General features: G+C 40.5%; 1 protein-coding gene across 5 annotated transcripts in view; it reads left to right on the forward strand.

Annotated features, from left to right (window-relative positions):
• The window catches only part of JAKMIP3 (Janus kinase and microtubule interacting protein 3), a 119810-nt gene that overhangs the window by 42402 nt on the left and 59446 nt on the right, over nt 1–17962 (forward strand). For 2 of the 5 annotated variants that reach the window (XM_075843165.1, XM_075843167.1), the window contains exons 3-4: nt 2845–3342; nt 16679–16894. In XM_075843165.1, the coding sequence (XP_075699280.1) occupies nt 2845–3342; nt 16679–16894 (714 nt within the window). Of the gene's footprint in view, nt 1–2844; nt 3343–9043; nt 9092–16678; nt 16895–17962 lie in introns of all 5 variants that reach the window. The other 3 variants (XM_075843168.1, XM_075843169.1, XM_075843170.1) reach the window with 2 other exon arrangements.

Below are 17962 nucleotides of genomic sequence, written 5' to 3' on the forward strand. Positions count from 1 at the left end.
CTACAGTCATGTGTTATGAGAGGGGGCAGATGGATGGAAGTACCACATGACAGCAGGATCAGACTTCACAGGGGTTATTAGTAGTTTGTAACCATGGAGACACCTAGATCTGCATATGAGCTGTATACACAAAACAGTTTGATTAATCAACACAATTTTCAAAGTAAATTTTGTATTCTAGAAACATTAGAGCAATAACAAATGGTTACTAAAGTATATATAACCCCGTACATTGAAATATGTATCTTGTTAACTCTTGTAGAGGACCTGTCAGCTTTCTTCACATGTCACCAATCAAAGTCTATTGGACTAATAATAATAATAAAAATAATAATCTTTATTTATATAGCGCCAACATATTATGCAGCACTTTACAATTTAGAGAGAACATGAAACAAACAATATCAGACATTACATAGTGACAAAGTTAATTTACAATTCAAACCAGAGGAGTGAGGACCCTGCTCGCAAGAGCTTACAATCTATGAGGACATAAGGGAGACACAAAGTGTAACAGTGTTTGTTCTGTACAATGGTCCGGCCATTTTTATACACATGCGGTGGTAACATAAAGCTGCATGAGCCGGTCACCAGCCAGTCTCCGTGTATGACGGACATGAAGAGAAGGCGTGTGAGGCAATCTTATTCGGATGACTAATCTAAAAGGAGGGCCATGGAAAGGAGTCCGATTAGGGAATGTTATAAGCCTGTCTAAAAAGATGTGTTTTCAGGGCATGTTTAAAACTGTGGATATTGGGAATTAATCTGATTGTCTGGGGTAGCGCATTCCAGAGGACGGGTGCAGCATGAGAGAAATCTTGGAGACGGGAGTGGGAGGTTCGGATTAAGGAGGATTTTAATCTAAGGTCATTAGCAGAACGTAGAGCCCGAGTAGGGTGGTAGACAGAGATGAGGGAGGCGATGTAAGGATGTGCAGCACTGTGGAGAGCTTTGTGGGTGAGAGTAATAAGTTTGAATTTTATTCTGAAGGACTAATGGAAACCGCCAAGCACAGCTCTAGTGATCATGGGGAGTCCCAACTGTGAGGCCCTCAGCGATCATACTTATCACCCATCCTCTATTTCATGGGAAAACTCCTTTTATTTTCCTTGGCTCATGTAAGGGGTGGTTCACGATTCTTTACAGAAGGTATTGCTGTCTAGCTCTCATGTGAGCCCAGCTTGGGAAAATAGTGATACCTCACTGGCGGTCATTGGGAAAAATGTCACTCCTGCTGTCGAATGTCCATTAGATCCTCGGGAACGACTTTTCAAGCTAGTTTACTAGGTCTTTCCATGCAAATGGGCCTTAACTGTGTTATGTATTTACTGCCATTTGTCTTATATTACATTGACGAGGTTGCATGACATTCGAAAAAAAGGGCTGCTTGTCCAGGGACAGTATTTTGTTATTTCTGCTTAGTTCCAATGGGGCTGAACTGCGTTACCAGACACAACCCATGGACAAGAGTGGCGCTGTTTCTGGAAGAAAGTAGCCATGTTCTTCTAATCTCATAAAGAAGAAACTATTCAGTGTAAAAAACTGCTGGATAAAGGTGACTACTTTGCAGAGAACTGTAACATTGGGAACAATAATAACATAATCGTAACCAGTGAAATGTACATAGTCCTTGCATTTTTTTATGCAGACTCAGTGTATACGATGAAGCCTTCTGTCTCCAGCTGTCATTAGGATATTGCACCATCAACACATCTCTGGGTTTCCTCCTGAACTGAGCTTATTCTTGCATGCACAACAACCCTGGTTACAGAGATTTCAAATTTAGCCTTCCATTTACATTACTGGAGCATAATGTATTCTCTCTCGTTTCAAATAATGTAGCTATCATTTAAGTCCAAAATTCTGTTCTGATTGATTTAATAATCCATCTTTATAACAGGTTTTTTTTTTATGTTTAAGAGCTCCAAAGACCCTGCTTTCCTTTACACAGCCATTAAAGCAGATACATGATAAAATTCTGGCTTCCTGCAGTCACTATTAGGGGGAGCTATCTAAAGAGGGATTTCTTATTGTGTTCAATACAACTTGTATACATCCGTTGTCCATAAGATCCCTCTAGTCGTGGTTGTATGATTGTGTGAATGGAAGCAGGATAAAAAAAACTAGTATGATAAATTACTGCAATTTGTGATTGAATTCTGCCTAGGACAGGAATTCCTGTTATTGGACGAGTAACTTGGTCAAGTGCCATTTACATTGTGTGCTGTCCCAGGCAAAAACTTCCCTACAGTTGTCTGCAATGGAAATGGGTGTCTGAAAGAGCAATTACACATGACACTTATGGTTCTTCCCCAACAGACAAGGCACCCCCCCCCCCCTATTTTTCTGTATTGGTTTGGCCCACAATATTGCTGCCTCTATTGGGTAGAAAAGGCTCCTACAGATTATTAAGCAGATTTTTTGGTTAGTGTTGTAATTTTTATACATTCCTTTTTATTTTTATTTTGTCCTGCAATTGATCCATTAAATAGCTATAAAATTCTGCAAAACACTATAGCGTCAGACGATTTACAGAAATTACTGGCTGGGAATGTCACTGTGGCTGCTCGCCTATATTCAGATTGCTACCAGCTGCAGTTCCAATAATAGAAATATATTATGGAATTGTTGTTTATGCAGTTTCCTAGTATTTTAGATGAAGTAGCAGCAGCAGTATCAGAGTTGTATGATAGAGGACCCTTATAACTCTTTGTCTAGGAAGCGCCCTATAAACTCTGTCTGGTAGTGTGATTTATATTGTTTTTTTCTTCTATAGCTTTTATATTTTGTAGAAATATTTATTTTATTAGTTTTAATATTTTCTCTTGGTCCATTGATCTTTAGGTGAGCAAGCTTGAACGAGAGAAAAACCAAGAAATCCGCCAAATTCGAGAACACGAACAGCATAAAAATATTGTTTTTGTGACAGAGCTTAAGGCTAAACTGCATGAGGAGAAAATGAAGGAGCTCCAAGCTGTCCGGGAAGCCCTTTTGAGGCAGCATGAGTCTGAATTGATCCGGGTTATTAAAATTAAAGATAATGAGAATCAGAGGCTGCAAGCTGTGGTGAATGCCCTGAGAGACGCGGCTCCAGACAAAGTGAAGACCGTGCTTTATAATGAGGCAAAGGAAGAAGCCAAAAAAAATTTCGACTTTGAGAAAATCAAAATGCAACAAGAGATTTTTGAGCTTAAAGGAGCCAAAAAACAAGTGGAGGAAGCTCTGTCTGTGGTTATTCAAGCTGATAAAATGAAGGCTGCAGAAATTAGGAGTGTGTATCATATACATCAAGAGGAGATCTCCAAAATCAAAAAGGAATGCGAGAGGGAAATCCGGAGATTGGTATGTGCGGAAATGACGTTTTCAAGTGCACAATCTGTGCAATGATCTAATCTCTTTAGATTCACAGAAATGCCTTTTGCTGAATTTATAATTCAATGCAGAGGTATTAAGGGTTGAAATATAAAATTTTTAGTAAAGACCTGAAATACAAATTAATAAATTATCCAAGACCACCCCAGGTATATACAGAAATAATATGCACTAAGTATATTTACCACTAGGTGATTTTTTTTGTCCCCAACCTTTTGTATGATCAGTAGATGTTGCCTTTACGCCTATCATAGGTAGTGATATATTCCAGCAAGTTCTAGTTATGCTATGACATCCCTGATACCACTAGTGCATAACAGTGTCTGTAGGTGCCAACAGCTGGGGAGCCACACAAAGGGTTCCTAAGAGCCGCAGGCTTCTGAGCCACTGGTTGGGGAACAGTATTTTAGGGTATAGCACTACAAGCATTTGACAGAATGAGCTCTCTCCTTAGCGCGTTAAAAGAGGACAGATGAGCTCTCCTGAAATTACTTATTTAGTAAATACTTGTATTCCCCATGAAAAAAACAATTCTGAAGCATCTTTGCTTAGAACTCTGTTGTACCATTTTTCTGTTATTCTTCCTAGAAATGTAAGAATAAATTGACAACTGGGTGTTACCATTCCTCTTGTCAAAGGGGCGTGTCCCTACATAGTCTCACTACGTCAGCACTGATTGGACAGTGTCAGTCTGTGTAGGGACACACCCACAACTGGTAACACCCAGTAGTCAATTTATTCATAAATTTTTAGGCGGAATAAAACCAGAATGGCACAACGTAGAGCTCTAAAAAAAATATGCTCGAGAAATTGTTATTATATTGGAAATACAATTCTAAACTAAAAAAGACCTTTCAGGAGAACTGACAGGTCCTGTTCAAGAACATATACAGTGATACCTTTTTGAGACGACCACCCAAAATTGCATTGAAAAGAAGTCTTCTAGGGGATTCCCTTCTCAAAGTAGATAAGCATTATGTATAGTATGTGGTGTAACTGAAAATCATTCTTGTCCGGATAAGGGCGTGGTCTTTTGGGAGTTCTCACTGTATCACTATAACAGCACACCAAGTGGCTAGTCATGGTATTGCAAGCAATACCTTTCAATAGCTGTTACTAGATCAGTGATTCCCAACCTTATTACTATGGGATAACACCTGAAAAACGTTTCTACTTCTAGAGAATCTTTATTGAAATCCCTACCTCAAATAAGCTTGGTGAAAGAGTGCATAAAGCATTTCATCATTTTTCATATTCAAAGTTTTATTAAGTTTCAGTACACAAAGTTACAAGACATCGTGGAGGGAAGGCCTCCACACAGTAAATTAACAAACAAACAAGGTCAAAGACCAAAGCAAAAACCCACTAAAACAAAAATCAGAAATGTGCATCACATCCCCATTCAAGAACATTATTCAGTATACGTCAGTAGCATGAATGAGTTCATGAGCAAAGCAGCAGAGCATACGTTGAGGCCACTTAATTGAAGCAGAGAAGGAGAGGCACATTACCCTAGACAGGGGAAAAGAACGAATAGAAAAGGCCCCAAGAGAGGGAGGGAAAGGAGGGAAGGGCGAGGGCAAGAGGATCCTGGACTCCTGTTCCGGGGTATTATGAATGCAGCCAACAGAAAATAAGCACCACCGTACACTTCACAGGGGCATAGGCCAACTCAGGTTACGGCCGTGAGGTATGAAGAAGACGAAAGGAACACTATCCATGGCGACCATGTAGACGTATATTTTACCACAGCTGCCGGGGAGTGAGCTACCAAGTGTTCCATGTGCTGTATCACGGCAACCTCCCGAAACCACTCATCTAATGTTGGAGGCATTGCAGTTTTCCACCTGCGCGGGATCACTGACTTTGCCGCCTGAAGGAGATGTCTAGCTAGGGAACTTTTATAAACGTGTATTGGCATCGGGAACATAAATAACAGAGCAGCTTCTGGGGAGTCGGGAACAGAAACTCCGGTAACCTCTAGTATTAATTTAAGTACTGCATCCCAAAAACTCCTCAACAAGGGGCAACTCCACCAGACATGTGACATGGAGCCTCCCGCAGCACCACACCGCCAACAACTGTCAGGCACAGATGGAAACCATTTATGCAGAGCCGCCGGGACCCGATACCATCTAGAGACAATTTTGTAACTAGTTTCCTGGGCCCTACTGGCTATAGAGGCTTTTTGAGAAAGGGTGAAACACCTCTTCCACTGTGCTTCTGTAAATGTAGTCTGTAATTCTCTCTCCCAAGCCCCGCAGAAGGAGGGGAGTTGTTGGGATCGCTGTGCAAGTAGTAGTTTGTATAATGTGGAGATGGCGTGGGTAGGGGGCTGGGTGGAGACACAGAGGCGTTCAAAGTCAGTTAACAACCGGTGGAGATGTGCGCGTCGATTAACAGCTCCATAAAAGTGCTTCAACTGGGCGTATTCATACATACGGCGAGGAGAGAGCACGTCATCGGGGCAGATAGAGGTTAAAGGGAGAAGAGAGGAGGCAGATAGAACCTGTGCAAAATACAAGGGGTTGGTGGGTGACCTACCTAGGAAGGAGCGACCAGCCTTACCAGCAGGAAAGGCAGGATTGTCCGTAACCGGAGTTAAAGGACCCAGGGGGTCAACCAGCGTACTTCCAGGCTTTATGTGCCTCAACGCCACAAGGGTATGGTGTACAACAAAGGAGGGTTGGGTCGGTCTATTCCCAGGCAGGGTCCACGGCAGGGTAGATAGGGTACTGGGGCATAGTTGTTGAGCCAAACGAACCCACAGTTTTGATTCTCGGTTGTGAAAAAAATCTAAAACCCGCGCATGTGTTGATGCTAGATAATAGAGCCGACAGTCCGGCAGACCCACCCCACCCGCACCCCTGGAGCGAGTCAGAAGAGCTCGGCTCAAACGCGGACGACCAGTCGGCCAAATGAAGGAGCCAAAACACTGCTGAAGCCGCAACCAGTAGGTAGATGGGATAGTGACGGGGATGGTCTGCAGGAGATAAAGTAAACGGGGGAGTAGAGACATTTTAATAATATTAATCCGGCCGAACCAGGAGAATTCAGTCTTATGCCAGGAACTAAGGTCAGTACGAAACTTGGCCAGCAGGGGGATGAAGTTATTTGTAAACAGCTGTGTGAGGTCTCTACTTATACGAGCACCTAAATATGTAATGCCTCTGGAAGGCCACGAGAAAGGGAAGTTACTTTGGAGAAGCGACACTAGCTGGGCAGGGAGAGAAACATTTAACGCCTCAGACTTAGAGAAATTAATCTTGAAATTAGACCAAGTTCCAAAACGGGACAACTCGGACATCAAAGAAGGGAGGGAGACATGAGGGTCTGTGAGATAGACCAATAGGTCGTCAGCAAATGCCGAGCACTTATATTCCATTCCTCCAATGGTAATGCCTTTGATATCCAAGTTGTTCCGGATGGAGGCCATGAGATGCTCCATGACCAGGACATACAACAGGGGGGACAGGGGGCATCCCTGTCTAGTGCCATTATGAATCGGGAAAGGTGCCGAGAGGGATCCATTTATTTTTATTTGGGCCGAAGGTGTGTGATACAGTGCCATAATTTTTGCCAGGAGAGAGGGTCCCACACCTACATGTCGAAGGGTTTGGTGAAGGGCAGGCCATGATATTCTGTCAAACGCCTTTTCGGCATCCAGGGACAGGATCATGAGCGGGATGTGTTTAGTCTGGGCATGGTGGATGATATCAAGTGTTTTGAGGGTGTTGTCCCGCGCCTCCCGGCCCGGTACAAACCCCACCTGGTCCGGATGAACTAGACTAGGCAGGTATTTATTCAATCTATTGGCAAGCAACTTGGCATATATTTTTAGATCTACATTGAGTAAGGAGATGGGACGATAACTTGAGCAGAGTTGAGGGTCTTTACCCGGTTTAGGGATAACCGTGACGTGGGCTAAAGTGGAGCTGGGAGGAAACATGACCTCTGGGGACACAGAGTTAAACGCTGGCAGTAGGAGCGGTATTAAATGATCAGATAACATTTTGTAGAATTTGGCGGTATAGCCGTCCGGGCCAGAGCATTTCATCATTTTATATCCTGGCCAAGATTTGTTGCCTGCTTTACCTGCCCCCCTGCCAATCAGTTTTGGGCAGGCTGAGATCAATTTGCCATCGCTACTGTAAAAGTGAGGGTATGTTCACACGCTAGCTGTCATTTACGGCTGAAAGGACAGCCTGTTTTCAGAAGAAAACAGCTGCGTCGTTTCAGCCGTAAATGCTCCTCCTCGTAATATACGAGGCGTCTGTGATGCTCGTATATCTTAAGCTGCTCTTCATTGAGTTCAATGAAGAACGGCTCAAATTACGTGGTAAAGAAGTGTCCTGTACTTCTTTGCCGAGGCAGTCAATTTACGCGTCGTCGTTTGACAGCTGTCAAACGACGACGCGTAAATGACAGGTCGTCTGCACAGTACGTCGGCAAACCCATTCAAATGAATGGGCAGATGTTTGCCGACGTATTGTAGCCCTATTTTCAGGCGTAAAACGAGGCATAATACGCCTCGTTTACGCCTGAAAATAGGTCGTGTGAACCCAGCCTGACAGGTCTTGCTTTTGCCTTCTTGGGAAACTCTGACCAGGTTCCAATAAATTCCAGGGAACTCTTTTTGGGAATCGCTGCACTAGATGAACAAACTTTTATTAGTACCTTACAACCCATTAGTCATTTTGCTGTTTAAAATGTACACTTTCCAGGGATGTGAGCATTGAGAGATGTTGAGAAATGTCTCAATGTTATTATTGTCACATGGTCCCCAATATTTCCATATTACATTTCAGAATTTTATCTCTGTTTTTTTTTGTTTTTGTTTTTTAAACAAATTATATGCTCTTCTGTTTTATGAAAAAATGAAACTTTGCTGTATAATTATCATTTACTCATGCAAACAGTAAAAAACACAAAGTGACATTTGCAAAAAAAAAAAAAATAGGGCTTTGGTGGATGTGATCCTGAATACAGACCAGTAGCATAATTACCTAATTTAATATACAAACTAGGAAAATAATTTATATTTATGGACAGCCAAAGGACTAATGCACTAAAAAATGGAAGAACTTGGTTGAAACAGGGGCAAATATTTTTGGTGAGAGCACAGCACTGGATATTTGAAGAGGTAAGTAAAACTGCATCAAAACTGTTTGTTTTTCTATTAAAGGTCTGATTTGATAAAGGACAATGATGGGTACCATTAGGTTACCACATAAGGGGCAGGGTCGCATTAAGGGGCAGTAATTATTTATCCAAAATTGTTTTGTCACATCCATGTACCAGCACAGAATGTTTGAGTTTTCCATTCATCATTAGCAGCTCTGTGATGCCAACACTTCAGCTGAGAACATCAGTTGAGTACATCTCCATTTATCCATTCTCATCCATGGCCCCTCCATAAGCTCCTTTGAGGAATACATGATAACTAGAGTTGTTGGAATTTGTCCCCCCTTGTACTGATTTGTACAGCTCGGTAAAATCCTCCTTTTTGTGTACAAACCCAGAAGCGGAATGGATGGCGTGGATTAGAATGTGACCTCTGCGACCTTGACCTAGTTAAGTACCGTAACAGTCCTTGCGTATAGACATTGAAATACAGAAAGCTAGAAGATTGGTAAAATGTCCTACAGTTTATGTTTTTATTGTTTTTCAGATGGCAGAACTTAAGAAATTGCAAAAAAAGACTAATCAAGGCCGAAGGGTGAGATTGATTTCTCTGATTACAGAGCATGTCAGTGGATCAAAGAAAATGAAGATAATTGACAGAACATTAGCCAATTTTACAAATTGATGTTACATATTACTACATTATTGTTGGAAATTGCTCTATAAAAGTGAAAATGTAATTATGGCACGTTGTCCAAAAAGTTTTATCATTTCAGGTCTGGAAATAGTGACCCGCAAACTCCTACAAGAAGAATCAATTCGACGTTATAGAATGAACGCAAAATTGTGTCCTGAACCATTTAAACATAGCCAAAAGTTGCCATATCCTGATAGACAAAAACCTTTGTCGACAGTTGTAGCAGATTATATTAATGAGAAACCAGTGATATGTCTTTACAGAGATATTATACTATCTATATCAAAGTGGGTATTCCCGATTGTATAAGTGGGTACCTTCCCATGAATGTTGGTTTCACTTTCGCTCATCATTGCGTATATTTGACCAGTAAAAGGATTAAAACGTTAAAAGAAATCCCTGATCCATCTGATGCCACTGTCACCTCTTGTAGTTTTTTTTTTAAATAATAAAATATCAGGCAGTTGCATAGCAACAATCCGAGAATGCACTGGTTTATAATTGCAAATTTGCACAGTGGTGTGTATTATGCTTTTGTCACTGAATCCCCTCTAGCCCTCTTCCTGTAGCTGATTTAAGGCCATTGCCACACAGTTATCTCTGCCCCTTCCTGCAGTGGGTTGGCATTTGTACACTGCCTGTGACATGCATGCTGCTGCATGTTTCAGAATATGCCGCACCTCCTGTGCCTTTCTCACAATTTGGAATGATGGCAACTGCGTATGTGCAGTCATTTCTCCAATGGAAATGAGAAAGGAACCAGCTCAATCTCAGGATTGGTGAAAGTCCCAGCTGTTGAATCTTCACTATTCTGACATTTATAAAAGACTAACTGACATGTCACAAAAGTATTTATGGAACTCCGAACCAACCTTGGTGGGAATGAACTACCTAAACTACAACCAAAATATAATAGACGCGTAAGAAAACCATTTTCTATTAAAGAAGCACTGGAGAATTGTGCCATATGTGGTTCATGAGGGGACGGTGGAATTTATAAAGTTTATTGCTCTTCCTAGAAATCCTTCAGGTTCAGCCTGTAGCCACAAGCCTTTGTTTTATGCAAGACGTCAAGGTACTGAGATAGCAAATTAAGCCATCTAAGATCCAGATAAGTCTCCCACTCAGACAGCAGGTACAGCTCCCAAGGCAGATAAAAAATGGAGCTAGACCATCAGGCTTGTGAAATAAATCAGTTCTTGATTCTGCTCTCAAGGGGTGCAAATTCCAAATTCAGGCATAACTAGCAAATCAATAGACCACAAAGCTACAATTATATATTTACAGCAGTTGGATTTCTATGAATGTTGTTTTTTCTTTTATATATTTTTTTTAATCCACTTGCTTCATAAACGTTCAAGAACTATCGAAATAAGATGCGTAACAATATAAATGTGTGAAGCTATTTAACTCAATAAGTGTCATTTTCTTGGTTACCATGGAGATAATGGTTCTGCACATCTTGTAGAATATCCCCAAGAAACTATAACATAGACATTGCGGTGTAGAACGTGTTCATCCTTTATTGTGATGCAATGTAATAAAGGTCTTTCCATATAAAGAGCTGTCTAAATCAGTATCAGTGATAAATTATGTTATTGTCAGTGGAGAAGTCTTTTAGTTAAAGGGGTTTTTCCGACTTTTTGAAAAACCCTTGTTTAAAATAGCACTTACTTACCATTCAGATCCCCGTCTACTCCCACACCGACAGTTCCGTGGACATTGCTCACTTGACCGCACAATTACGTGCTCTTTTTGGACAGGTGACCACGGAGGTGATATGCTGTGTAAACTAGCTACCTGGGTCAAGTGTTGAATAGACATGTCATTGCAGCTTATATAGGGGTTCTCCAAAAACTCATAAAATTCCTTTAAATGTTTGCTTAAAGGGGTTGTGTGAGGTCCATTAACAGCACCACTCTTGTCCATGGACTATGTGTTTCAAATGAATAGGACTGGCCTACAATACCAGACACAGCACATGGACAACAGCGGTGCGGTTTCTGGATGAAACAACCATCTTTTTCGAATCTCATACGACCTCTTTAAACATACTGTCGAGCGATCGTCCATGATGGCAACCATCAATACATCTTGGAGAGCCATAAAACATGAAAGTCAAAGATCTGTCAACCTAGCAATTCAATATGACATCCTACAGTGTTTCTATTTTTATCATATCCAAAGAATACCTTCAAACAATGTGTCTTACGGTGGTTTTACACGGGCAGATATCGCCCGTGTTTACCACTTTTAAAACGAGCACCAATTGCCAATACAGCTTGTTGATCGGCGCTCGTTGCTCTCTTTAAACGGAGCAATGATCATTTAGTGAGGGGACGAAATATCATTACTACGATCGCTCGTCCCCATGCATTTGCATCGTGTCGGCAGCACATCTCCCTGTTTACACTGGGAGATGTGCAGCCGACAATGATGATGTTTTGTGCTGCATAAAAGATGGGTTTGCTCGTTCATCGCTGATCTTTGCCCTGTTCACACAGGGCAGTAACTAGGAACGATCATATGTATGAACGCTTGTTCACCCAATCATTGGTCCGTGTAAAAGGGCCTTTAGTTAGATCCTGCCTAAAAATTCAAAGGTCCTTTATCTCTCCAGAGATTTTCCTCTTGGGGCAGTAAAGGAATACTATTTCAGAAAAGAATACCGTAGCTCATGAGAAATAGAAAATTGCACCTATTTACAATGGGGAAGACTGAGGATCATTTTTTGGGTCCTGCCTACAGCAGTTGCCCAACTCTCTGGTAATTATAAGCGAATAAACTGCTGTAAATGGCATGAAAATGTAGCAATGTAATGTGTTACCAATCTTACAAAAATAAAATGTCAAGTTCAATATTGTTCTCATCGTATTATTGACTCCTACATCCTCTTGTGTCTTTACAAAAGCCCCATCTCAGACGGTGAGGATTCCTTGCGTTCTTCACAATGTTATATATAGTCATAAAGAATGTACGTTTTGACTTTTATTCCGAAAATAAAATAATACAATTTGGTCACTTTTTGCAAAATACTACCGACAATATGTTCAAAAATGCTAAAGAAAGTAAAGTTTTGGCTTAAGACTCCCTTTATGTTCTGTCTGGAGCTGAAACATCACATTGTAGCCCAGTAAAGAAGTTTGGAACAATGTGAGTAAATGTTGACGTCCTTATGCATTTTTTCCGTCATTCCATAGAGATTATGGGCTAAACCCATGGATGGACCTTTTTCAGACATTGCTGAGATCTCAACTTGGGTGCTCCGCTCTCATTGCTTTTTTTTCCTTCGCAACTTAGATCCAACCTCACTGCTCTTCTATCCTGGATCAGATCTCTGCAGATACAACCATCATAAAAACCATCTATAAAAAAAAATCCATGTATGAGGTCTTCCATCTAAATTCCAAAATTGTTGGTGGCCAGGTCACAGGGAACAGAATTCCCTACTAGAAAATTAGGAGTAATGATTTACTGCATTGCCATATTGTATTCCGTCTCGAAGCCACGGGTAAGATAACTGTTTCCCTGCTACAAACATAAGGTTTACGTTAGTGACTGCCTCATTCTTGAACATAGTAAGATATTCTGATTATAGTGGACTTTATAGGAGTGCTGGGTCACTGTGAAATATTAAAACTGGCAGAAGCTAATGGTAGAAATTTCCATTTATTGCATCTTATTAGATAGAGAGTTGGGGTAGAATTTTTTGTTGAAAAGTGTAGATTTCCTTTAGTTGGTGGTCTATTCTAGATTCGGTTACATACTACTCTGGCAAACCGTCATGTTGAATTTGTTGCGATCTTCTGTGATAATGTATCCTGAATATGATAGGACGGAAAGTCTTATTTCTTCACCTGCTTTGTTGGGTGCTTGGCTATATCTTCTGCATAGTCTTCTCTCTCGGCTTTTCCATATTCCTGGTGTAATAGATACTACAACATAGAAAGGGACAGATCTCATATAACACAAGGACCCAGCACCAATCCAGCATATTTCTATTCCATTTTACAGAGTTAAGCTGCTTAGAGCTGTAACTTCACAATGATCTCTGTATGACCCTAGAAGTATTTAATATGCCTGAAACCGGATTGTATTAAGCAGAGCTAAGATACATTGTGTGTATTCTGTTAAGCCGCGCTCGGTGTCACTATGATTACATTGATTTTTACTGTATTAGCAGTGCGTTTATTATTATTGCAGTCATTATGTGGGACATGCAATGGGGTTTTATACCTAGATAACTAGAGTATACCCATCATTTATGTTTCTCAAGGGTAAAGTGAAAAACTTGTAAAACGGAGAAGCATGTAGGGAGTCCCAAAAATCAATGGATATAGTGATCCTATTAAGACATTTTATTAAAGAGGCTCTGTCACCACATTATAAGTGCCCTATTCACTACATAAGGAGATCGGCGCTATAATGTAGGTGACAGCAGTGATTTTTATTTAATAAAACGATCTATTTTCACCACTTTATTAGCCATTTTAGATTTATGCTAATGAGTTTCTTAATGCCCAAGTGGGCGTATTTTTACTTTAGACCAAGTGGGTGTTGTACAGAGGAGTGTATGACGCTGACCAATCAGCATCATACACTCCTCTCCATTCATTTAGGCAGCGCATAGGGATCCTGTTAGATCCTTATGTGCTGTCTTATACTAACACATTAACAATACTGAAGTGTTTAGACAGTGAATAGACATTCCACGGGATGTCTATTCACAATCTCTGCACTTCGTTACTGTTTCTGTGGTAGTTACAGCAGAGGACGCGTGATCTCATTGTAACCTGTCATTTACCACGTAATCTCGCGAGATTACGCATCCTCTGCTGTAACTACCACAAAAACAGTAACGAAGTGCAGAGATTGTGAATAGACATCCCGTGGAATGTGGTGAAAATGGATCGTTTTATTAAATAAAAAGCATTGCTGTCACCTACATTTATAGCGCCCATCTCCTTATGTAGGAGATAGGGCACTTATAATGTGGTGACAGAGCCCCTTTAAATAGTTAGCTCCAGAATGTCGATACATGGGTCTTCTATGCCAAATGCTATAGTCCATTTCTAAAGAGAAGAATAACTTTCCTTGGGTTACATCATGGTGGCTTAGTTCTGAGCACTGCGATAACCAACCATGTCAATAGGAGCAAGAAATTCTGATGTTGTATATGCCAAACGTAAGGCCCCCACACAGTTGCATATGTCGCCCATTTACTCCCAGTGTAAGAAAAGTATACCATGCAGTATAAGTTTTTTACTATCAAAGGTGTTTAATAAATGAGTCAGATTACAGAAACATAATACAATTACAAGAAACTCAAGATTTCCACTAAGGCCATGTTCACACAGGGCGGATACGCTGCAGGAAAGTACACCGCGTATCCGTCCTGGAACCCACAGGGCATTCCGCGGAACAAGTGCACCAAATTGTGGTGCCGTTTTTTGGATGGAAAGTCCACTGTGGAAAACAGTGGTTGGAAAAAAATAAAAGTTTATACTTACCCTGGTCTCCGTTGTCATGGTGCCGTGTCCCTCTATTGTCCTTGAAGTCCGGCCTCTGGGATGACGCTACAGTCCAAGTGACTGCTGCATTTTTTGCGATTTGTTATGGGTTTTACCTTCCCATTGAATTCAATGGGAAAAACCTGCAACAGAAAACCAGCGATTCTGCACATAAATTAAAAAAATCGCACCGCAGGTCAATTTATAAACGGCTTTTCGGCTGTATTTTTATGCAGCGTGTGAATGAGATTTATTCAAATCTTATCCACTCTGGTTTTATGCTGCAGATTTTCCGCAATGAAATCCAATGCTGAAAATCATCAGTGTTTACGTAGGCCGGATTCACACAAGCGTGTACATTTTGTGCGTGAAAAAAACAACGCTGCGTTTTGCGCGTGTTGCAGTTCCGTGTGTCATCAGTGAATGGTGCGTGGCGTAAGTTTTTTTTCGCGCATATGCCATCCTTATGACACGCGGTTTTGCTGTTTAGAAAAAGAAAATAAGGAATTGCTTTTATTCTTTCCTTCATTTCTTTATCTACTGTTGCGCGAATCACGCCCGACACACGGATGTGCTTCCGTGTGCCATGCGCGATTTTCACGCACCCATTGACTTCAATGGGTGCGTGATGCGTGAAAAACGGCCAAGTATAGGACATGTCGTGAGTTTTACGCAGCGGACATACGAAAATCATGGACTGTCTGAACAGCCCCATTGACTAACATAGGTCAGTGTGACGTGCGTGATTTCCATAGTATTTTAGATTTCTAAACATAAGCAATTCAGTTTAACCCTAAACCACCCAAATAACATATAGATTTGTTTTCTTCGGTGGTTTGTTGCCATTTTAACTCTCAAAAAATAATAATTTTGGTTCATATTAGTTTGAGTGTATTAGCCCAATATATACGAACACCATTATTTATATAAAAATATAACTTACTGGGATGGGAGAAATCAGGGAGATCGCCAATTAGCCCACCCCTGACGCTTACTAGACATTCCCAAATCCCCACTTATGCCCAAAATAAACCAATAAAGAAAAAAAAAAAAAGTCACTGAACGCCCTATGAACTTTTCACGCTTCACAATATCTTTTTCTACAGTGGATGGAACCGAAAGGCAAAATACATCAAAATGCCAGCGTTGTGAAATTTCAGTGTTTTGCTAAAATCTGTAATATTTAAATGTAACTTTAAAAAAAAAAAAAAAAAAAAAGTAGTTTATTCAATTGCAAAATTTTAAAAATACTGTGATTAAAAATTATTAATTGCGGCTTCAATGAGTAAATAAATACTTGGTGCATATTGTTCTTCCAACAATCTTTAACAATCATGACTCGAAGGAAATCTCCAACTAAAATACTATAACAATTTCACTTAATCAAAACCCTTCATTGTTCCATATGTGTCTAAATCAAAATCTATTGGTTGTGTCATGGGTAGAAAGACCAGGTATATAATGTATGGACATTTAAAGAGGACCTGTCCTCTCTCCTGACATGTATGTTCTAGTAAATAACTGCATTCCCCAATAAATAACATTAAATTTTTTTTCATAGAACTCTGCATTGTGTCGTTCCTCTGTTACTCCTCCTGGGATGTATGACTAAATTGACAACTGGATGTTTCTCATTCCCCAATTTTCTGTGTCCCCACACAGTCTGCCAATTTTTGCACTGGTTAGACATTGTCAGACTGTGTAGGGACAGACCACATTGACATGGAGAATGGCAATACATAGTTGTCAACGTATTCGTAGATTTCCAGGAGGAATAACAGAGGAACTGCATAATGAAGAGTTCTATGATCAGATTTTTATAATTTGTATGTTATGGGGAGTGTATGTAGTATTTTAAACCGACATGCCAGGAGCTGATAGGTGGGTGTACAGTATGTGTTTTAAAAGGGTTTCTGGTACTAGAATCACTCCGTAAACCTGCATACAAGTGATGTTTCTTCTGTTCTCCTTATAGATGGATGAAATTAAATTTAAAGACAGATCAGTCTACATGTTGGAAAAAGAGTTAGGTGTTAAAGCCGGGCATGCTCAAAGACTGCAACTCCAAAAGGAGGCTTTAGATGATCAACTTGTCCAGTTCAAAGAGTCTGATCGCCATCTAAGTAGCCCAAAGAGAGAACTTCCTTCTGCAAGTGGTGCAGGAGAAGCTTCTGATCATTCTGGGAGCCCTGTAAGAATTTTTTTTTGTTGCTGGCTAAGAATTCATCCTTCTTTTTTCCCCATAGACTTCTTGCTGGCCTGCTTTATTTTTTATTTTTTTATTCTATTTTGTCTTTAACTTTTCTATTTTATTATTGATTTATTTTTGTTTTTTGTTCTATTCTTAAAAGTGTACAGAGAGAACTAGAAGTCTGAGGCTATTCTAAATAGCTGCCAGCCCTGGGTTGGCTAACCAGAAAATCTGATGGTTGTCTAAGGATCAATTTGTTTGTATTTTCATTCTCAAAGTATTTTTTTTTTGTAGTTTTATTTTTTTATGACTACTTTATAATCAATAAGATCAGTCCATAATAAAGCCTCATGCATACGACCGTGTTTTTGAGGCAGCAATTTATCCACATTTTAGCGGATAAACTGCAGACCCATTAATTTCTATGGCCCCATGCACACAACCATGGTTTACACGGATCCGTGTGGGGGCTGCAAATCCAGAGTACAAAAGCAAAGGACATGTCATTTTTCAATCAGGATTTGTGGATTCACCAATACTGGGGAATTGTTGTGGACCCGTGGGTCCTGATGACACACGGATGTACAACGAATGCGGTTGTGTGCATGAGGCCTAAGACTTAGGTTGCTGACCTTACACTCAACTGCTTGGATTGGACATCCAACTGGCTTGGTCTGATCAGGAAATGTGCAAAACCCATATACGGTTTGTCAGTTAGGGTATGTTCACACACAAACTCAAAAACGTCTGAAAATACGGCGCTGTATTCAAGGGAAAACAGGTCATGATTTTCAGACATTTTTTAAGCCACTTGCGATTTTCACAGCGTTTTTTTACGGACGTTTTTGGAGCTGTTTTCAATAGAGTCTATGAAAAACGGCTCCAAAAACATCCCAAGAAGTGACCTGCACTTCTTTTTCGCGGCCGTTTTTTTACACGGCCGTTATTCAAAACGGTCGCGTAAAAGAAAACGGCCCGACGGAAAAGAACGCCGTTTTTCCCATTGAAATCAATGGGCAGATGTTTGGAGGCGTTCTGCTTTTGATTTTTCGGGCGTTTCAGCTCAAA

The sequence above is a fragment of the Rhinoderma darwinii genome, chromosome 11 (genome assembly GCF_050947455.1).
Source record: "Rhinoderma darwinii isolate aRhiDar2 chromosome 11, aRhiDar2.hap1, whole genome shotgun sequence".
NCBI classification, from domain to species: domain Eukaryota; kingdom Metazoa; phylum Chordata; class Amphibia; order Anura; family Rhinodermatidae; genus Rhinoderma; species Rhinoderma darwinii.